Here is a 22,851-nt window from a genome sequence, read left to right as displayed (position 1 = left end):
GGTTTCTCCTTCACCCACCCTCCACTGTGCTTTCTGGAGCCTTAGCCTCGGCCTGCACTAAAACCCCTATCTCTGTAGGAGAGAGAGTTCAGGTATAACAGAGGGACACTCCGTCTGGGAAAAAGAAAGGGTCTCTGAAAGAACCAGCTAGACTAGCTTCACTGTGGAAGAGTAGACCTCAAAGGTAGGGAGCACCCCGGTCACCAGGGGTGTGCAAGCAGAGACTGAGCCAGCCATATGCTGGGGATGTCTGGGGCAAATCTAGGCAATGAGCAGCAGGGTGGAGTCAGATAATGCAAAGTCCCTCCTCGTCTAGGACCTTCTAAAAACAACTTGAATCCCTCCTTAGTGATAGAAGCCATACAAAGGTACATGTTTCTAGAACAGCAGCTCAAGGACTTAAGGCGAGAATGTTGCTTGCTTACACACACACACACATACACACACACACACATACACACACACACACCATACCCACTCACACACATCATACACACATATATACAAACATCATATGCACACGTGCATACATACATACACGTATATCACATGTACATATATCACACACATACACATCATATACATATGTGCATACTGTCACACACATGCATCATACACACATACATCATATACACACATGCATACATACAGTCATATACATACACATACATCACATATATATCATATACACATACATCATACACATATCATACACATACACACATGCATCATACACACACATGCTAAAATACAGTCACATACACATAGTTACCCACAGAGTGACACACACACTTAGCCCTGAGGGCATACTAAATTATGGAAAGCAGATCTTATACCTGGGAGTGGCAGGATAAGATGGGGCAGACCCAGGAAGGGCATTTCAATGTCCCACCCCCTTTCTTGCAGTTCCTGGGCTGGGAAGGGACCAAGAGCAAGAACTGTATAAGACTTTGAACACAGCATTTGTTTTCATTTGCAAGCCCTGCCCACACAAAGCACAGATGTTCCCTATCTTGGGATGGATTTATTTCAGATCTTCTGACTTCACGAAGATACAAAAGCAAAGCATTAGATAACCATGCCTGGAGACTTTCCTCTGAGTCTAATGTGGGCTAGAGTTATCAGACGTGGTTCACTGTTGACAATGAGCAGGGCATTACCCAGTTGACCCCAGGACCTTGAGGGGAGGGGACAGCCTGCCCCAGCGCTGTCTCATTGCCTCTGTGGAGTTACTAGCTCTTCTCACTACTGTGACAAAACAGCTGACAGAAGCAACTTAAGAGAGAAAGATTTGCTTGGACTCACAGTTTCAGGGGGGTTTCAGTTTGGCCTGGCCAGGAAGTTCTGGAAGCAAGAACATAGAGCAGGAGGCAGAGAGTGGGTCTAAAACCAGGGCTAGGTGTAACCATCAAAGACCTTCCCCTAGCAGCCAGCTCCACCTCCTGCCAGCACAGCCCCACCAACTGGGGAACAAATGCTCAAGTATATGAGCCTCGGGGACAGTTTACATTCAGACCAGGACCCTGGTGATTGGTGCCATACCCAGCATCTTCAACCTTCACCATCATGTGCCCCCCTTCATTTATACATCTCTGTATCCTAATCTCCCCCTCCATGAGGATACTAGGCATGACCTCACCTCACCTTGAACAACCCAAAGATACTGTCTACCAGTAAGCTCTTGGTCTTAATTGGGGTTTTTATTGCTGTGAAGAGACACCATGACCACAGCAGCTCTTATAAATGAAAACATTTAATTGTGGTGGCTCACTTACAGTTTCAGAGGTTCAGTCCATTGTCATCATGGCGGGGAGTATGGCAGCATGCCGGCAGACATGGTGCTGGAGGAGTGGCTGAGAGTCTCACATCTTTTAGCCAACAGGAAGTCAACTGAGACACTGGATGGTATCCTGAGCATAGGAAACTTCAATGCCCACCCCCACAGTGGCACACTTCCTCCAACAAGGCCACACCCACTCCAACAAAGCCACGCCTCCTGATAATGCCACTCCCTGCAGGATTATAGGAACCAGTTACATTCAAACTGTCACAGTATTATCACAGATAGCTCAGAGGGTTCTGGAAGGTGTAGTTCAGACTCTTTCCAGTGGATTGGGGGTAAGTGAGTTCTTGGTTCCACTTGGTGTGTTGGGTTTGCCTGACACGCCGAAGATTCTTGCATGGTCTGGGTCTCAGTACACTGTGGCATGTTCTCTCACACAAAGATGCTTTGCAGCACATGGCCCATAACTATGTCGCCGTCTGCCACTGCTTTAGGTCAGTTATTTATTCAGGTCATCTGCATCACATATGAACACTGGCATTGGCTCTCAGCCATGTTCCGAATCCTAACCACTCTAAGGAGGGAGGCTGCTGAGACAGTGGGCCCTGTCTCCTTCTGATTGACTGACCAGATTGCCCCAAATGTCAGTGTGTCATTTCAGTCAGCAAAGGCCAGGTGCTTTGTCCCTCTCGGTCCTGTTTAGCATGAAGAAGTGTCTTTTGCATTTATTCTAAGTCAAAGTAAAAAAGTGACTTTGAATGCACAAGACTCTCCAAGTCAAACATTGAAAAATACTCAAGCAAAGGAACTAATCATGGAGCTTGTCGATAAAGCCTGGACAAGTTCAAGTGCGATTAGTGAACCACTCTGCACTCTTGCCTGAGGCCAAACTTAAGGGATGTTTTGGGTTTTTTTTTGGGGGGTGGTCTTTCCTATATCTTTTATCCATGTCAGAATCCATAGGTTTCATCTCAGGACAGATATCATGGGAGTAGCTGTCTGGGACTCTATGGGCTGAGAATTCTAAGACCCTCGCAGATTTAATCAGAGGAAGTTGTGATTAATTGGCAATGCCTGTCACAGGCATAGACAAGAGGCCATAGGCACTATCAGCTTCTGGTTAGTTACTTAGGGAGGTTGCCTGGGAGAAGGGACAGCCCTGGACTCCTTGAAGACAAAGAGAACCTACCTGAGTGGTGCCCTCCAGCATGGCTTACCCTTTCCGTGCAGGTCCCGGAAGCCATCCGCAAGTGCCAGCGGGCGGGTATCACAGTCCGAATGGTCACTGGTGATAATATCAACACAGCCCGGGCCATCGCCATCAAGTGTGGCATTATCCACCCTGGGGAGGACTTCCTGTGCCTGGAAGGCAAAGAATTCAACCGGAGGATCCGCAATGAGAAAGGGGAGGTACGCGCATGCGGCCACTGCAAAGGCTCTGCCAGGGCCACGCTCAAGAGGGGGCCGGGAGGCGTGGGCACTGCATGCTTGAACAGAAGCCAGCTGGTGTGCCCCGAAGAGCCCAGTGACTGCATGGGGCTCAATTTCTCTCTCTGACCCCACCGACATACCACACCCCTCTCCAGATTGAGCAGGAGCGGATTGACAAGATCTGGCCAAAGCTGAGGGTGCTGGCTCGCTCCTCGCCCACGGATAAGCACACACTGGTTAAAGGTAAGACTGGGGTGACTCCAGTAATTCTGAATCCAGAACCAGCCTAGCCTGAGCCAAGCCCAATTTGTGTGGCATCACAGCCTCCCCACAGAAGGGAAGAGGGACACCGGGGATTCTCCTCACTTTAGAACCTTCTGACTTGTTCCTTTTCAGCCATGGGAGGCCTGCAGAGGGTCCCCTGGGGGAAGCAGCCATGGGAGACCTCCAACTTCCTCTAAATTGCAGTGGACCTGGGCCTGGGGTCTCAGACCACCTGGCAGGAGGGCTGACTGTGCTAGTTCATATGCATAAAGCCTTTCCTATGCAGACCTCCAGGAACCTTCACACACCCTGATCTTTCATGCCTTAGCAGTATTTACTGTTCTTTGTCATCTGAAAGGCAGCCCACCTTCCTCCTCAGTTGGCCCCAGACCCTTACTTAGGAAGTTTCCAACCAACCCTTGTGAACAGACCCAAAGGATGAGAAGTCTTGGGAATAGCAGAGGCTAGAACCTTCCTGCCTGCCATGACCTCTCACAGAGCCTTAGCAACACCAACCAGCATTCTTGTAGTCACAGCCCTGGTTCACATCCTAGAACTCCTACTACCCTCTCTGAGGCCTTGGCAAGTCTGTCCACTCTGGTTCTTAGTATCCCCATCTGTAAAATTACCAGAAGGTAGCAATATTCCTTCTGCCTGGGATCACCCCTAGGCACCTTAGATTCATGTGTGTAAAAGATGGAAGCAGATGTGGGCTGTGGATAGAAGTACGGATCCCCAGGACTACAGACCCTGCAGCAGAGGGCCCTGCTCACCCTCACTCCTCCATCACAGACCCTGCAGCAGAGGGCTGCTGTGTGCTCTAGAGGGCCCTTCACTGTAGATAGCACAGGTTCTGCAGGACGGGCACCAAGCCATATCCCTGCACAGGACATTGGCTCCAGCCACCGGACTCTTGCTCTGGAGAGGATGTGGAGCCCAGGTGTGGGGGTGGGGGCAGGGAGAGGCTCTGTGTTCCAGACAGCACAGAACTACACTGGGCAGAGCCCCTGGTGTCATGGGGAGAAAAAAGAGGAGACTAAGGGAGACTGGCCTTGGGATACATAGGAAGGCCAAGAAAAGAACAGTGATGTATAGAATGCTCAGCCTGCGTTAGGAGAGTGACCTGAAGGCAGAGGGCGGCAGCTGCAGTATGAATGGGTGGTGCAGTGCAGTGCTTGTGAGTGGATGAATCTGAGTAGGCTATGTGTGAATCTGGTGTGGAGAGAAACAGCAGGAGACCCCATAGGGTGCTCCTGTACAGGCCTTGCTACAGGTCCACACCTGTTACCTGGGTGTCAGGCACGACAGACCTGCTGAGATGCTAACATTTAATGTAAGACTTCCAAGCCAGGGCCTGTAACATCCTAGTATCCCATCTGTAACAGACAGCCATTGAGTCAGGACAATGTGAGCCTCAGCTAGAGCCCCATGGGATGATGGGCCTATGGAGAGCAGAGAAGCCCCAGAAAAGGAAGAACCCATGGCACCCACCTGAGTGTTGGTAGAAATAAGCTCATTGGATGCTGGGTGGTGGTGGCATATGCCTTTAATCCTAGCACTCAGAAGGCAGAGGCAGGCAGATCTCTGAGTTTGAGGCCAGCCTGATTACAGAGTGAGTTCCAGGACAGCCAGGGCTGCACAGAGAAACCCTGTCTCAAATATCCAGGAAAAGAAAAGAGAAAAGACCATTAGAGACCAGAGAGACAGATGGAAGAGCAGGACACCCAGGAGTGAGAGATACCTAGAAAGACAAGAGGGAAGCCTACAGAAAAGAGTGTGGGACCAGCCGCTGAGAAGCCAGGAGAGATGTGGAGATGTGACCAAGGGGAGGCCACTGGAGAACCATGCAGTGTAGGGCCTGGTGAGTTCCTTGTCTTAGAGGAGTCCATTGCTGGCCAAGGACCCAGGAGAGTCAAAGATTGACCTGCCAGCTTCAGGGTCAGGAGGCCAAAGAGGCTGAGCCTAAGACAGCGGGATTTGCACTGGCTGCCAGCCAGTGGGAATAGCCATGCTAGCTCTCTGGGTACCAGGCATAGAGCTGGGATTTGTGTGGGATACAGGGAATGGTGTCCAAACCCTAGGAACTAGTCTCCTGCCTCCACAGGCAGCTGCTGTTTGCCTGGCACAGACAGGGCAATGCCTACACGTGGACGAGGAGGCCAGCAGCCACAGTGACATGAGGGGCTGTGTTCAACATGGTTTTCATCAATTATTTTATTGAAGATGTGTGTACAGAGTGAGATCAGAGCCAGTGGGGCAGGGTCACTAGCAAATAGTCCCTATGTGTGACTGAAATTCCCAGGTAGAAGGTTCTAGAAAAGCAGTTGTGGGAGTCCCTGAAGGTACACAGAACTCCTGGTTCTGGGCAGAATAGCTAGGGGACTGTGTTTCTAGGTAGGGCTGCCAAGGACTGTGAGAGCAATGATAGTGTTGGAGGCTGGGCAGCCCCAAGCCAACCTGGGCTAATGAGGAGCCTCGTACCTCTGTGAGTGCTGGGAAGAACAGTGATGGGAGGGGCTGGCTGGGCAGACAGGACAGAAGGCCATGCTGAGGCTCAGGGCTGGCTCTGGGGCCCTGAGCACACCCTCTTGTCCCCTAGGCATCATTGACAGCACACACACTGAGCAGCGGCAGGTGGTGGCTGTGACAGGGGACGGGACCAACGATGGACCTGCTCTCAAGAAGGCAGATGTGGGCTTCGCAATGGTAAGAGTAGCTGGAAGAAGGCTTCAGGTCTGATTGAGTCTCAAAGGCAAGGATGGCAGGGCTTGGATTACACAGCTTCAAACAGGCTTGTGAGACTCTGCATGCTCTTAGCACTCAATCTCACCATCAGCCTTGTATTCAACCACAGCTTTTGAGCCCCAGCCTACCCAGCCTAACCCCAGAGGTTTTTCCTGAAGGGCGCAGGCAGTGGCCTGCTGGAGTCAGCTCTGCCCTGCTGTGTACTTAGAGGTCAAGGAGGAATGCAGCAAGGCCAGGCTTCCTGGGGGAGGGGAGGAAGGTGGCCTCAGAGGGGTGGCTGTGTGCACACGTGCACACCTGTGTACATGTTTGCATGCATGTAATATATACATCTATACATGTATGTTTTGTGTGGTCTCAATGAGCTGGTTCCTTTGGGTCAGGGGTGAGGTGCACAGGCTGTGTAAAGGTGAGAAGGGCTGTATACAGCCACTCACATCCCTGGCTGCCCCACCAGGCTCCTGTCTCTCTCCACAGGGCATCGCGGGCACAGATGTGGCCAAGGAGGCCTCAGACATCATCCTGACAGATGACAACTTCAGCAGTATCGTCAAAGCAGTGATGTGGGGACGTAATGTCTATGACAGCATATCCAAATTCCTGCAGTTCCAGCTGACTGTCAACGTGGTGGCTGTGATCGTGGCCTTCACCGGTGCCTGCATTACACAGGTGGGTCCTAGGGAAATCATCCCCAAGGCTGGGAAAGGGCAGCCTCCAGCCTCCAGGACATCCTAGGTTGTTGGGATCACAACCCTGGAGATGGACACACGTTGTGGCGTGTCTCACAAGAGCAGGGTTCCATCATAGTCCTCCATGCAGCCACCAGCCCCAAGCAGTTTTAAAATGAGACATGGAAAGGTAGTGTGACTCAGGTGGTCCCAGAAATGAGGGGTACAAGGCCTCACATCCATCCTACCGCCTGCGCCAGCCTGACCCTAGCTCCAGAGGCTGCCAGAAGCTGGGGCAGGGGGCAGTGCAGACCCAAGCAGGATTTGTTTGCCAGCTGAGGACCCAGACCCAGCCGGTTCTGTGGGAAGAGCATTAGGAGAGGTGGGGTTGGGTAGAGGAAGCAGTGGAGTTCTGTTTGTCTGTACAGATCACTGCCTCTGGGTCATAATCAGGCTGCTCACTGAGGCAGGTGGAGTGAGTACCATTTCACAGAGACAGCAACTGGATCAGAGGAGAGAATGGCCAGGTATTCAGTCTGGCTCCTGGTGTCTCCTGACATTATAACCAGACTGCACCTCCCAGGAGCTGGCTTTCTGGTATGGGAAAGAAAGTGACTTCAGGGAGTCTCAGAGGGCTGACTACTCCCAGGAACCACCTGGGCACCACAAGCCCCTCCCCATAGGGGAACCCAGAGTTCAATGTGCAGCCGTCCCCAAGAGCCACATGCCCATAGGACACTGCTCCCCTCTGCTGTGACCTCCACCATGGTGATGCCTGTGATAGCTGCAGTATTGACCATGAGGGTTGGCTTGAGGGTTCCCCTTCCTCTTGAAGGGCAACCTCTCCTGGTCTGTGGATGGAAGGCTCCCTCTAGTGGTGTTTTGTAGACATTACTTTGACAGCTTCCTGGAGACTGGACTAATGCCAGTAAGAAAACAGGTTCAAAGACAAGGATCAGTTGGCCCAGCATCTCTGACTGAGCAGGGCCATTCAGGCTTTGGTGGGAAAATTGCACACCTGACCCTGAGGTTCTTGTATCAGATAATGTAGAAAGGCCAGAGCCACAGCCTTACCAGGCAGGGGTGAGGAGGCAGGAGCAGCAGGGGAAACACAGAGAAGGTAGACAGGCAAGAAGCTGTTACACTTTCAGAATGGAAGGGCTTCCACAAGACTGTCAAGGGTAGAGCCAATGGTGAGCGGCGGAGGGCTCTGGATGGAAGGAGGCCATGTGTGGGAGACGTTTGTCTCAGATACCAAGTGACAGGTGTGTATGGGACAGAGAGGGGGCCCCAGGAAGACAGATGTAAAAGGAAGAGAACAGGGCCTTAAACAAGAAAAGAGTGACTGGGGGGGCTGCTGCCAAGAGAGAATGGAGCAGGGGTCCCTCTGTGTGCCATAAAAGTCACAGATAGGGGCTGGAGAGATGGCTCGGCAATTCAGAGCGCTGGTTGCTCTTCCAAAGGACCAGGGTTCAATCCTAGCACCCACATACAGCTCATACCTGTCTGTAACTCCAGTTCTAGAGGACCTGATACTATCACACAGACATGCATGCAGGAAAAACAGCAATGTACATTAAAACAAAGAAAGAAAATATTTTCTAAAGTCACAGATGACATTTTAGGGAAAGGTATAGGGTGGCGGGTGAGGCTAGCTCTGGTTGCTGTGGGCAAAGTCCATGGTTGTGAGGAGTGAAGGATAAGGGCCCGGCCCCCTCAGTCAGTGTACACTGAGCGTGGTATGTCCAGCAGAGTGAATTTGACAGCGTTCACACCAGCATGGCTGTGGCGATCAGCTCTGTGTTAGCTCTCTGCTTTTCTTACTTGACAGACTTCCTACCATGATAGTGCATTTCTTTTGGAGTCATCGTTATAAAAACCTGTAAGACACAAGATCATTAAACGTAAGGTGGAATTGGGAGCAGAGGTCAAGAACATTGTCTCCAGGACAGGAGAGACTTGAGCCCCTGAGGTCAAAGGGCAGAGACAGTGAGGAGTTACTAAGAGTGTGGGTGTTGGCTTCAGACAGGAGGGGAGTAGGCAAGGATGTAGCTGAGTCTACCAGAAGTCAGGGAGCTGTGGCTACTAAGCCTGAGGGCCCAAGACGGAGATGGGCAGTTCATACCGGTCTCCACAGAAGCTTCAAGAACCTGCCACACACATGCTGAGAGCACCACAGCCGGGCAGCCTGTGGTAGGAACCTGCTGAGACCCTGCAGCAGGCCCATCCTGTACTCTGACTGTGGTGGCTCTCTGTGTGACAGTCCTTTCCCCGCCACTGTCCTAGGACTCCCCTCTCAAGGCCGTGCAGATGCTTTGGGTGAATCTCATCATGGACACGTTTGCCTCCCTGGCCCTGGCCACAGAGCCACCCACCGAGACTCTGCTGCTGAGGAAACCTTACGGCCGCAACAAGCCCCTTATCTCACGGACCATGATGAAGAACATCCTGGGCCATGCTGTTTACCAGCTCACTCTCATCTTCACCCTGCTGTTTGTGGGTGAGCACCCCAGTACTCACCCCTCCATAGCCAGGTCAACACCATGGCCCACGTCCAACACCTGGCTTGACACACACCACCCTGTTGTACTCATGGGGAAACTGAGGCATAAGAGGAAACTGTAGATGTGGTACTCGGCAAAAAGTCATGCCCTGTCTCAGGCTGGCTGACCTCAAAGCCAGCTGTAGTGCTAAGCCAGGCGAGGCAGCAGCACCCAGAGCTGATGAAACCCTGAGAGCCAAGGCCCTGGGCCAAGCAACCAGTCTCTCCTCTGACCCCTTCTAGCTGCTCCTCCTTGCCCCCCAGGATGTTTTCATGGAGACTTTCCTGGAGAGGGACACACAACCTACTGGGCTGCCAGCTCCTGCCTCGATTCCTGCAGCCACTCAGAGAGCCAGATGCCTCTGTCTGTGCCTTAGTCAGCTTTCGCTCATTAAAATGAAGTTCCTGAGACAATCTCAGTCTAGGAGGTCCTCCTATTCCAATGACTCCATTGTTTTGGGTGGCAGAAAGCAGAGAAAGCTACGGGCCCAGGCCCATAACAGCCTGAAGCCTCCCACCACACTCCATCTTGTAGAGGTTCTACCGCCTTCCTTAGGGTCAGGAAAGGGATAGAACCTTTACTCAGTATCTCTTGGTTCCACCCTAAGCATCGCAAACCGGGTGTGGTGGCGCCTGCCTGTAATTCCAGCACTTGGGAAGCAGAGGCGGGAGGAGCAGGGGTTTTAAGTCATCCTTGGCTACATAATGATTTCAAGGGCAGTTTGGGCTCCGTGAGACCCTGGTTCTACAACCTCCCCACAGCACCACAGTCTGGGCAATAGGTCTGAAATACATGGGTCACTGGGCCACATTTGCTTAAGCTGTAGCGACTTACCTCAAGGATTTATGTCCTCCTGGTACTATTACAAGCAATGTCACTTAGTAACGTAGGTGGCATGCCACTTTCCTCAATTGTCCACATAAGCCATTTATCTTCTAAAGCAGTAGTTCTCAGCCTTCCTAATGCTGCAACTCCTTAATACAGTCCTTTGTTGTGGTGACTCCCAACCATAGAATTATTTTTATTGCTACTTCATAACTATAGTTTTGCTGTTATGAATTGCAATATAAATATCCTAGTACTCAGGACAGCTGACATCTGACCCCTATCACCCCCAAAGGGGTCATGGCCCACAGGTTGAGAAACACTGATCTAGAGAAAGATTTCTCTCACTGATCAGGCACCACAGGCCACACTCTGCCCCATTCCCTGCCTCAGCCTGGGCCCCACCCTCTGACTTGCCAGGTGAGAAGATGTTCCAGATTGATAGCGGAAGGAACGCACCACTGCACTCACCACCCTCAGAGCATTATACCATCATCTTCAACACCTTCGTCATGATGCAGCTTTTCAACGAGATCAATGCCCGCAAGATCCACGGCGAGCGCAACGTCTTTGATGGAATCTTCCGGAACCCTATCTTCTGCACCATCGTTCTGGGCACGTTTGCCATCCAGGTACCCAGCCCCCACCTAACCTGGGCTGGGCAAGGCGGTGGCTCCCCAGCCCTCCGTGCCATCTCCGTGTCTGTCCTTCCGATCTCTGACCTGCAGATAGTGATCGTGCAGTTTGGCGGGAAGCCCTTCAGCTGCTCCCCACTCCAGCTGGACCAGTGGATGTGGTGCATCTTCATCGGCCTGGGAGAGCTCGTCTGGGGCCAGGTCGGTATTGGGGGTGTGAGCAGATGGGGTCTTGAAGCAAGGGAATAGGAAGAGCAAGAGGATTGGTCCTGGCTGTGCCATGTCCATACGAGGGAAAGCCATCCCCAGCACTGGGCATCATAGCAATGGAGTTGGTCCAAGGCTGCAATGCAGGCCACATGGGTACCAGCACTCTGGTTTTGACCTTTTATCAGTATCTCACTGCTGCTGGTGTTTTCTTTCTTCGATTGCAGCAGTTTGCTTTAATTTAAACTTATGTCCAAAGGCGATTCTGTATCACCGGCATGGCCTGCCATGAGGAGAAGCTTATGAGAAACTAATATAAGGGGCACGATGCTAAGGCACCGAGGCTGCCAAGGTGCGTGGGCCTGCCACAGCTCAGAACCTGAAGCGAGCATGCTAAACCGGAGTGTGTGTGTGTGTGGGGGGGTCATCCTGTGGTAGCCCAAGTGTAATGACCTGATGGCACCAAGCAGGAACCTGCCATGTTAGTGTGGCTTGGGGTGGGCCCGTGACTAACTGAGCATCTCTCCTAAGTTGAAGGTGCTCTCTGATGGAAATTCCATCTCTGACTCTAGAGCATTCTTCTACCTGGTTCATTCTCTATGTCTGCCCAAGTTCTAGGCATACATGCACATGCTCATGTACACACACATACAAGTATACACACACACACACCGTCACACTGCTGATAGCTTGAAATCTCAGTCTCCTGACCCAGGACACTACATGGGAGAAGTGTCTTAGGACTTCATTTCCAAGGTGCCCAGACATCCAGGCAGAGGGCTCATCATAGGCCTAAGACGATTTTCTTCTTCAGTTTATCCCCAGGCTAGAGTAAGAAACTGCAGCGGTGAGCCTCATATGGTAGCACACATTTGTAATCCTAGCACTCAGAAGGTTGAGGCAGGAGGATTGCTTATTTGAGAGCAGTGTGGGCTACATACCCAGACCCTATCACAAAAAAATAAAAATGAAAGGAAGAGGAGGCGATGATGAGGCGGTAACTTGTACTGTGGTTCATGCCTGTAGTTCCAGGCCTTGGGAGGCTGAGGTAGGAGGTTCACCACCGGTTTGATGCCAGCCTGGATTACATGGTAAAACCCTGTCTCAGAAATCCTGGAAGACAAAGATTACAGTGTGGACCACTTCCCAGCCTTTTGGTTACAATTAAGTATAGAAATTATAGGCAAATGTTAACTCAAAGATAAAGTTCAGGTCCATCCAAAGGGGCCTGTGACACATCTCCAGAGCATTAAGAACTAAATTTGAGCAGGGCGATGGTGCTGCACGCCTGTAATCCCCACACTCAGGAGGCAGAAGCAGGTGGATCTCTGTGAGTTCAAGGCCAGCCTGGTCAACAGAACAAGTTCCAGAACAGCCAGGTCTACACAAAAACCCAGTCTTGGAAAACAAAACAATACAAAACAAAACAAAAAACTAAGTTTGATTAGGACCCTGGGAGCCTGCATCCTGAGGTGTCCCTCACCATCCAGAGGGACAAACTGCACTTACCCTGAACTTCCAAAGGGCATGAGCATGTGGTCCAGCCCTTGCCGGCCCTCACAGATGTTAAGGGGCCTCTGATGTCTGACTCTCAGGCCTCTACCTAGGGAACAATGCCTTCAGGGAAGATATAGGTCAAGGACACCTCATGCTCACTGAAGGCCATCTACAGAAGGGTCTATACATATGTACACAGCGCCTGCCTAGGTCCTCACAAAACTCCTAAGCTACCCCAACCTTATCACAAGGAGTCCAGAGCTCAACAAGGGAACATGACTTCCCCTGGGTCACATGACCCATATATTCCTGGGGTATTCCAAGTCACAGTGGTCAGTTCCTCAAGACCAAGTTGTCCTACTCTGTCCTTTGTGTCCAATAAGAAGAGTAAAAAGGTCATTAATAAGAAACAATTAGCAATTGAGTTAGAACAGGTGGCAGGTTAAAGAGGGGCTTATCATGTGACTAGGAAACAGATAAGCAGGAGGGAATGGGACTGGGAAGAGAGTCCTCAGTCCTGACCCTTGGCTGGGTATATCCCTTGCAGGTCATTGCCACCATCCCTACCAGCAGGCTCAAGTTCCTGAAGGAAGCAGGGAGGCTCACACAGAAGGAGGAGATTCCTGAGGAGGAGTTAAATGAAGATGTGGAGGAAATAGACCACGCAGAGCGGGAGCTTCGCCGTGGCCAGATCCTGTGGTTCCGGGGCCTGAATCGGATCCAGACACAGGTGCGGGGAACTCCTAGGGCTGGGCCAGACCTGAGGGTGTGATCAGAATGTTCCATTGCACCCTCACACTCTGATGTGAAGGAAGGTGGCCATAGGAGCCATGTCCGTCATGTGGCCTTGGAAGAGCCCTCACTATCCCTCCAGCCATGAGTACACACATCACTTCTGCTACACAAGCAGGGTGCAACCTCAGGAAGACCGATACTTCTCAGACTAGCCAGGGTCTCACCCACCGTGGCTTTCTAGAGGAAGCCCCTGAGAGAATGGGGGTGGCTATGGGGGCCGAGGTGAGTGAGGGTTCTATTGTGGCTGGGTGTCTGCCAGGAGGGGCAGACAGTACTGAAGGGAAACCATCAGCCAGTGAGCTACGTCACCTTTACAAGTATGCACACACCCTCTGCCTCTGTGAGGGTCTCCAAGCCCTTGACTCCACCTAGATGTGGAACAACCCCCATATACAGGGGTACGCATGCAAGCCAAGCTTCCACACAAAAACCTATGAGCACAGTGCCTGCCCAGCCAGAAGCAGGCTTCTGTCTCAGGACAAAAGCTATGATGGTGCAGGAAGGCCACACACATGGCAGTCCATGTTCTCCCAAAGGCCCCACGCCTGGGGCAGGTGTAGTTTGTGGATGTGCTGTAGAAAACCAAGAAAGAGGCACCCTCAGATCCCTTACCCAAGCAATCCGGGAAAGTGATGCCTGGCTCAATGCAATCACTTCATTTCCATGGACAACAGCAAACTGCTCCACTGGGGTTCCTTACACACCACTGGGACTCATTTGACTCATACAGCCCCTGCACTGCCCACTTGGCATTTGGGGGAGTGGGTTTTAGACTCACAACTGCCTCACACAGGCCGGAATCTCCTGCTGTGACCAGGACACTGGCTGCCCCTGTTTCCTGGGAGGGATGCGGTAGATGGCACTACCTCACAGGCCTCACATCTCAAGAGGAAGAGGGGACTATAGTTCCCTGACGATTATAGTCCTGAGTGGGTGTGAGTAACTCTGAGGCTGCCTTCCCTGAACTCTGTCGTGGGCCTGGTACTGTGCCGCTTATATCTCTGCCAGCTGGATGGCATTGCCTTTCTTTAAGAACAAGAAACAGGACTTGCCCAAGGTCACCTAGCTAGTAAATAAGAAGAGCTAGACCTTGGCCCAAGGCCTGTACAACCCCAAGGTCTCACTCAGGCTGTACGCCTGCAGCCACTCTTCCATTCTGACACCTCCTCCACCCCAGCCTCTGAGCCACCATTGAGGGAAGAGGTCACATCCTGCTCACCCTACCTCCCACCCCTGCTTGGGACCCCCAGGGCCTACAGGTGGGCCCAGAGCTGAGCAGATATCTTTCTGAGCCTTGGAGTGTGTCTGGTATTTTTGTGTTAAGTGGCGTTGTCCGTGTCGCCGTGGCTGCGGCTGTTGTGTGATGTCGCGCCCGTCAGTTGTGTAGCTGTGGTGTTCGTTTCTTCTCGCAACTTGTCTCGTTCTCTCCTCCGTTGCAGATTGAAGTAGTCAATACTTTCAAGAGCGGGGCCTCCTTCCAGGGGGCCCTGCGGAGACAGTCCTCCGTCACCAGCCAGAGCCAGGACGTAGCCAGTCTCTCTAGCCCTAGTCGCGTGTCGTTATCCAATGCTCTTTCCTCTCCGACCAGCCTTCCTCCTGCTGCAGCTGGGCGTGAGTGTGACTCCTTACCGCCTCCGCTGGCACCACCAACTCCAGCTCCTGGGCGGGCAGGCGGGCAGGGGCCGGGATTCCAGAGGACATGGGGGGGACAGGGGTCACTATGAGGTCCAGGGGCTGCAGGGCCCAGCCACCGAAGACAGTGTCATTGGTCAATGGTTCTCAGGCAGTTGTGGGGTTAGCTGGGTGTCAAGGATTGTAGCGAGCAGTAGGACATTAGAATTATAAGCAGTCAGGAGGTCTATCAAAGGATCACACCATAGTCAAGAAGGTCCTAGGAATCCAAAGGGTCCTCAGCACCTGAGGCCAGAAGGTACCAGTCACCAAGAGAGTCACAGAGCATCCCTCCCTCTAGTGTCTTACTTTGTCAGGAAAAGCTTGGCCCATGAGAGAATTGGTCAGAGTTCTCTGAGGTCTTGCAGTCAATCAAAAGGTTAATGTGGGTAAAAGTATAGAAGCCTGTCAGGGGTCACAGTTCAGTGGGGGCTCAACACAGAGGGACCATGAGCCAAGCAATCACTGCAGGTCAGATGTCACAGACGGGAATGACAGACCACTGGGTAACCACAGCACTTCAGAATCACAGTGTCCCTCCCTTGTACATCCAGCACACCAGCTGCCTTACTAACCCTTCCCCGACAGAGGGTGGAGCATGCTGAAGCCCTGACCCCTTCCTGGAAGAGACAAGGCTCCTGTTCCATCCAGCTGATCTCAAGTAGAAAATGGTGGGCACACACATCTTACCAGGGTGCCAGGTAGTCCTAAAAGAGCTGGTCTAACCCTGGGTGGCAGGTCCTTTTCTTCTTATCTGAGAGGTGGCTTGGGACTCTGACCTCCTCTTTGTCTTCCTTCTCCCAAGCATATCTGCCTGTACCATCACCTCTGACCTAGTCTTCTCTTCTCTAGCTGTCTAGATCTTTGCTGGACCTCTCCAGGTGCCTTCATTCAAACCTTCCCAAAATACATGGAACCTTAGTTCTGACCTTTTAACACAGACACAACATGTGTGCTGCCCCAGCCAGCATTCAGGTTCTTTGATGAGAAACAGACTCCATCTTTTGATGCATTATGAAGGGCCCCACCCCTATCCCAACCCAGAACACCCAGCATCACACCTTCCTGCCTCTGCACAGAGAGGATCTGCGTACAGGCCTAGGGTTCTTCCCATGGAGTGCTCCAGCAGGAGGCACAGATCATTAGGAGCTCATTGATAGTCCATGCTGGTGTCCCATGGCCATCCCATGGGTGCTGCCCTCCCAGGCATACAGGATGACAAGGAGACCAAATAGCATTCTCCTATTGGCACAAAATGAGCCCAGATGAGGCAGAGGCATCTGTGAGTAGATGGTGTCTGAATCACTGAGAGATCATGGCCAGGCTTCCCCTTCAGAGCAGACAGCCTTCCCCACCTTAGAGAGTGGTCCATGCTCAACTGCCCTCTCCTTCCTCCCCATCCCATAAATCCAACTCTGGTCTTGCTTGTACCTCCCATCTTGAAGTGTAGTCACCAGGTGTCTCCGTGGTGATAACCCTGTTGGTGACTGTGTGTTGCCCTGCGTTCTGACTGTTAGGACTCTGGCTCCAGGGCACAAGCTCAATCCCTTCCCCCTCCCACTCGCTCTCCCTCTGAGACAGGGTTTCACTGTCTTGGATCAGGCTGGCCTCTAACTCACAGAGATCCACCTGCCTCTGCCTCCTGAATGCTAGGACAAAAGTTGGGCGCCACCACTGCTAGGCCAACAAGTTCAGTTCTTTATTAACCCTGGTCTACCTCTTTCCTTAAGCATAGCATTTTACCCTTGCCACAACAGAGCTTGTGTGGCATTCCCAAGTGCCACGTACCCTTGACAGTCATCCTTGGGTCAGTCCCTCGGCTAAGCACTGACATTCCAGGACAAAAATCTGTCCTTGTCTCGGCAGCTCTCTTACCCTTCCTTCGTCACCATCATCAAGGAGGCTGTCCCTGACACACTTCTACAGACAGGCCTGTGCAGCCCCATTCACTTGCTTCCAGACAGACCAATCCCTCCTTCATTCCATGTGACCCTAACTTTGAAGCAGTCATTGGAAGAAAGACTAGCTGGGGGTTGTACCAAAACTCATCTATCACCCTGGCCCATGATCCTCCATTCCCTCTCAGGGCCAAGAGGGAAGCCAAGAGCAAACTCAGCCCCCTCACCCAGCCTCCGCTCTGTCACCTCTCCAGCCTCCTTCACAGCCTCACACTTGTTCCCTCTGCTAAACTCCAGGTTGTAACTCTTAGTCTCTTTGGGCCCTTCGGTGGGTGTGAGGTCTCAAAAACAACCTGACCACTCCTTTTCAGGCTGCACTGGCTCCCAGGAGGACTGCCATTGGTTTAAAGATGCATTTGGATTACCAAGATCACAATTGGGATGTCAAGGAGACATCCCCTCATCCTCTGCTTGGGTAGTTTCTGTCACATGACCTCTTTCCCTCTCCCGGGACTCTGGAAACCCTGTAGATACTACACAAAGTTCCTTTGGAAGTCAGAATGCTTTCTTCCCATACAACAAGCAGACAAAAGGCAGATGGGGGGGGGGGGAACTGTGTCACCAGATTCTGCAGGATCCCCCCCAGCAGAGCACTGGTCGCATGCCTGCTGAAGCAAACGTCTGGAGTCTGTGTGCCCCAGAAGGATACAAATCTCTTTCCTTCGTGTCATCAAGAGTTGACCACAAAGGGCTAGGGGGGGAAAGACTTCTACTGGGGGACTCACTGTGCACCCCTCCACAGCACAGCTGTTAGATGGCCCCAAGCAGACACTACAAGTGGGGACACATGGTCAGTTGGGATGGGACCAGACTCAGGAGAGAACCCAGGGGAATCGCAAGCTTTTCTCATCCTGGCTCAAAATTGAATGTGGTCCCCGACCCCCAGAAGTTCAAGGCCACACCACTAATGCCATGCACAATGCCATTTCCTTTACCTCATGTACATCTCACCATGAGGAGCAGAGTTTCCCAAGGTAGCCAGAGACACCACTTGGCCAAGACGACACAGCAAGGGAAACAGCCACTCGTGTTCCACTCCACACCACTTTCCAAACAGGCGTGACTCTGTAACACAGAGGATGGCATTAGATTTGGGAGCCAGTGCTGGTACCCACAGCCTTCCAGAGGAGAGGGAGCACCCCTTCCATCACCCTAGGTGTGGATCAGGGTGAGAGGTAACCCCTGATGTGCCTCTAGCCCACAGAAGCATAGAAGCAATGCTTCACTGGTCATCCATGACAGTACCAGACTCGGCCATCCAGGTCAGCCTCCCCCAGGTCCCTCACCCATCTCTAACCATCTCTATCCTTAGCAAAGTCTGAAGAGATTCCACTTTGAACACTTTAGCCTCACTATGCCAAGGGCAACACTACACACACACACACACACACACACACACACACACACACACACACACACACACACGCACAGTCCCAAGTGGCCCCATGTCCCCTTCAGACTTGGGTTTCAAGAACTGCCATTGTGTGACATTTGTGGTGATGAGCAATGCAGACATGGCAAAGAGGAAAGCTGGGTGTTTCTCCTTAGCATTCTGGTAACTGATCTGGTGCAAGCTTGGGTTGGCAAAGAAATGGCTTGCTTTTGGGGAGGGGGACCCTAGAGCTCTCCACTGTCTGAATATTCCATGTCTTTGTTTCCTAGAGGGCTAGAGAACCCTGGACACAGAGTTCAGCAAGAGAGAGTGAAATTAAAAGAGGTTGTGAGTCTTTAACCTTGAGCCTGAAGTGAATGTGAATCAATCCCAGACTCTTGGCTTCCTTGAAGCCGGGTAAACATTCGAGTATGCGGAGCCCACCTCAGAACAAGGCTTCTGCCTCCCCAGATTCCCCAGTGGTCAAGAGCTCCAGGTCCCTCAGGCTGTTGAAAGCAAACATCCACAATCCCACCCACTGGCCCCCACCTTATTCCCTGCCCCCACATTCCCATGAGTCTTCTGTCCTGAAACTCCTCTTCAGAGCAGGCAGGCAGTGGAGATGGAAGAGATTTTTGCTTTTGTTTTTGGTTTTTCTCCCCTGTTTTTGTTTTTTGTTTTTTTCCCCATTTCAGCTGCAGAGAGAACCGAAGTGGAGTCTTGAGATGGCCATGTCGGGGTGTCCCCAAAAGTCCTGTCCCCACAGTCCTGTCCAGAGCAGTTCATTCTTTCTGTTGTCTCCATGCCAGGGGGAGGATGGAGGGGCCTCATCTCATTGTGTGTGTCCCTCTACGTTGTCAGTCACATGACAAGGGCCTGCCACTGTCCCCTAACTCCCTTTATATACTAGGCATTCCAGCCAGCCAGCGTCTTATGGCAAGTCAGCCTCAGAAGGCTGAACACCAGCTGGGTAGATCTGGGAATGGGACATTTGCACTCCCATTTTTCAGATGAGGAAACCAGCAGCCGAGTTTTACCTAATGTTTGTTTGCCTAGTGTGCAGAAGGCCCTGGATTAGATCTTTAGTCCCTACAAAAAAAAAAAAAAAAAAAAAAAAAAAAAAAGTCAAGAAGTGAAAGTGAAGAGAGGCACAAATTCAAGGTCATCCCCTGAGACCAGCCTGGATCATATGAGACCTTTCCTTAAAGCAAACAAACAACAAAAAAAGAAAACTAAGCAAACTAAGGTTATACATTATTATTGTTGTTGTTATTATTATTATTATTTTCAAGGGTGCAATGGCCCACTTATCAGATCATAAAATAAAAAAAAATTTACAAAAGCTGCATAGGGAATCCAGAGACAAAGATAGTTCAGAGTATCACAGAACACCAGCACTCAGTCTGCCTGGCTCCATGAGCTCTGGCTTGACTGCTTGCCTGGATTCCAGCAAGCAGAGTTCTCTAGGGTCACTAGTGTGTAGGGAGGAGACAGGACAGAGTGCTCTTCTGAAGGCAAGCAGAAGGCTGATGGCAAAGGAGGAGAGTTGACTGGGAAAAAAGAGTCAGACAGCACAGCCCAACTTATCAGTGCCCAGATGAATTCTCATCCCTGCAGTTGACTTATCTTAGAAGCAGAAAGTCATCCCTCGGCTGTGACACAGAGGCAGCAGTCAAAGCAAGCCATCTAGCGTTTTCTTCTGGGAACAGGAATCTCCCTAACCATGGCCCACAAGGAGCTCCCTGGTTTAGCTGAGTTCTAGTCTGGGGTTCCAAGGACCTCTCTGGCAGTCTCCTGACCCCATGGCCAAGACCATGTGACCCTCGGTTGTTGGTGGCATTGGGCCATTTTGTGTTTTCTTCTTTTCCCTACTCTGAGCCAACACTGGGAAGAGAGCAGGAGGCACCTTTCTTCCAAGTCCCATCATACCCTTGAGACAAAAGATGTTTTCCTGTTCCTCTGCACCCCATAAAGCAGTTAAGAACATGCCCAAATAGGTGGTGTGGCTCTCTACAGCCAAGGAATGAGGAATGGCCAAGCCAGAACTTCAACCTGGCCCTTCCTAATCCAAACCCAGGGCTCTTTGCACTAGCCTTGGAGACCAGAGGCCAGGCTCCTCGCATTCATTCTTCAGAGGAGAGAATAAAAGCCCAAGGACCTGAAGTCCCTGGCTTACTCACTATGGTGCTGTGCCAAACCTCCCTACCCTACCCCACTTCCCAAAACCTGAAGGGGGTCTGGGGATTGGCTATCCACTTCTGGCCTGTGTCTTTTGGCTTTACGTTTTTTTTTGTTTTGTTTTTAGTTTTTGGGTTTTTTTTTTTTTTTTTTTTTTTTTTTTTTTTTTTGTTTGTGTTTTCAGAACACAAACAAAGCGATAAACCCCAAACTCTAGGAAACAAGGGAGCCCCTTAGTGAGCTGCAATGGCTGGCCAGGGCTTTGAGCCCATACTCGAGTGTTTACCTCCCAAATGCATGAAGGAAAGAGGCGCTGGGCACAAACAACTATGTTCACATTGTGCAGGCTTCCAAGTGTAGCTGTGTGTCTGTGTGTGCGCGTGTGGCCCCTGACCCCTGTGGCATGCTCCCTGCCCCCAGTGTCCCGTGTGCCGCTCCTCTGTGCTCCCTGGCTGCTGCAGCCCTGCACCTCAGAAAGCCTTTCCCGGCTTTGCTTCGCTCTGCTGCCTCAGCTTGATGTCCCCTTTTCTGTGTGGCCCTCGTGTGTCCTCTCATCCCACCTCATCCGACTGTCTCTCCTTCCTGTCCCTTCTCTGTGTGACCTGTTCCATGTGGTTTGGTTTCTTAACTGTGTGTGGTTTTTGAAGATTCACTTTTTTAACAATAGACTCTCCTCTTTCCTACTTTCCCCCAACTCCCAACCCCCCTGCATGGTCAAACTCTGCTGTGACATTAACAAGGCTCAGTCTCTCACTAGGTCGAGTGCCCTTCGGAGTGGACCATGCTCCGGTTTACAACTGCCCAAGCATCTGTGTGATGGTGCTTACAGTCCCCACTAATACCATAGTTCTGACCCAAACCAAAGCCACTTAAAAACCAACTCATGGATGCATCCCCCAAGCCCTCTGCCATCCGTCCCCATCGATGCTCATAATACCAACGACTGTGGATCCCAGCCGCCCGCGTGCCCTCCCTTCCCCCAACCCTCCTCCAAGTCCCCAGAAGGGCCCAGCCCACTCCTGACCCTTGTGCTTCCCTTGCAGATCCGCGTCGTGAAGGCGTTCCGTAGCTCTCTCTATGAAGGGTTAGAAAAACCCGAATCTCGAACCTCCATCCATAACTTCATGGCTCATCCTGAATTCCGGATCGAAGATTCCCAGCCTCACATCCCCCTCATCGATGACACCGACCTGGAAGAAGATGCCGCGCTCAAGCAGAACTCGAGCCCGCCGTCCTCGCTCAACAAGAACAATAGCGCCATCGACAGCGGGATCAACCTGACGACCGACACGAGCAAATCAGCTACCTCTTCAAGTCCAGGGAGCCCCATCCACAGCCTGGAGACGTCGCTTTAGCTGAGGTCACTGTCGCCTGGCCACCTTCATGGACCTGCTGCCACCTGCCTCCGGGCGCACACCCTTCCAGGCACCGACTCCCCGATGCAGCAAGGAGCACTGGGAGGAACCCACACAGCAGAAAGAGAACACGTTTCTACCCACAGACCCTTTCTCTGGCTGCCATGCTGTTTGAACTTTTTTTCACTCCTAGGTCATGAGCGGGATTGCCCGGGGTTCATCTGGAGCAGAGAGTGGCGTGGGTTTTGTTTTGTTTTGTTTTTGTTTTTTCAAAAAAAAGAAAAGAAAAAAAAAAAACAACAACAAAAAAGAGCCTTTCCAGGCTCCAGCCCAGACACGGACCAGCCATGCACCCGCCGGCCACTTGCGTCCCCAGCATGAATGTACCTGGACAAGTCAGTCCCCTCTTTCAATTGGTTCTTGAAGCGTTCAGGAGGGGAGTTTTTCCGTTTGTTTTCTTAGGCGGGAACTGCAAACAGACTGCTGTTCATTCAGTCCACTGGTCTGTGAGGTTTCAAATGCTTGCCCAGCATGGTCTCAGATGTCTAGATTAATTTAATAACTTTTTGAAATCACAGAGTAGGTTTGCACCAATGGAACCCAAGAACTCCACAGACACTCATGAGGTTATATCCGTTTATTTGTATCTATATCAACGTATACTTCTTGGAGACTGTATACGTATATATAGATAGGTAGATATTATACATATATATATATATATATACACACACACATATATATACATGGATATATAAAGTTCCTTTGCCGGCATGTTGCCTTGTTTCTGCTTAAATTGCTCTATTTTAACTTATGTCCTAAAAGAAGAATGTAATTTGTTTACAAATCTGTAGATAATGTCTTTGGATATTTGTGTGGTTTAAGGACACTGGTGGCCAAGATGCTTATGAACAGCTGGCCCAA

The 22,851-nt window shown here is 51.3% G+C and overlaps 1 protein-coding gene across 9 annotated transcripts in view; it reads left to right on the top strand.

Moving 5' to 3' along the window:
- The window catches only part of Atp2b2 (ATPase plasma membrane Ca2+ transporting 2), a 173,056-nt gene extending 150,863 nt beyond the window's left edge, over window positions 1–22,193 (top strand). For 5 of the 9 annotated variants that reach the window (XM_051203563.1, XM_051203560.1, XM_051203559.1 and 2 more), the window contains 9 exons: window positions 3,014–3,193; window positions 3,370–3,457; window positions 6,078–6,184; window positions 6,701–6,892; window positions 9,178–9,391; window positions 10,680–10,891; window positions 10,988–11,095; window positions 13,146–13,328; window positions 21,616–22,193. In XM_051203563.1, the coding sequence (XP_051059520.1) occupies window positions 3,014–3,193; window positions 3,370–3,457; window positions 6,078–6,184; window positions 6,701–6,892; window positions 9,178–9,391; window positions 10,680–10,891; window positions 10,988–11,095; window positions 13,146–13,328; window positions 21,616–21,927 (1,596 nt within the window). In that variant the 3' untranslated portion in view covers window positions 21,928–22,193. Of the gene's footprint in view, window positions 1–3,013; window positions 3,194–3,369; window positions 3,458–6,077; window positions 6,185–6,700; window positions 6,893–9,177; window positions 9,392–10,679; window positions 10,892–10,987; window positions 11,096–13,145; window positions 13,329–14,832; window positions 15,005–18,684; window positions 18,740–21,615 lie in introns of all 9 variants that reach the window. The other 4 variants (XM_051203566.1, XM_051203565.1, XM_051203561.1 and 1 more) reach the window with 2 other exon arrangements.
- The last annotated feature ends 658 nt before the right edge of the window (window positions 22,194–22,851 follow it).

This window comes from Phodopus roborovskii, unplaced genomic scaffold (genome assembly GCF_943737965.1).
Source record: "Phodopus roborovskii unplaced genomic scaffold, PHOROB, whole genome shotgun sequence".
NCBI classification, from domain to species: Eukaryota; Metazoa; Chordata; class Mammalia; order Rodentia; family Cricetidae; genus Phodopus; species Phodopus roborovskii.
Note: the sequence above shows the minus strand (reverse complement) of the source record. Positions and strands in the feature narration are given on the sequence as shown.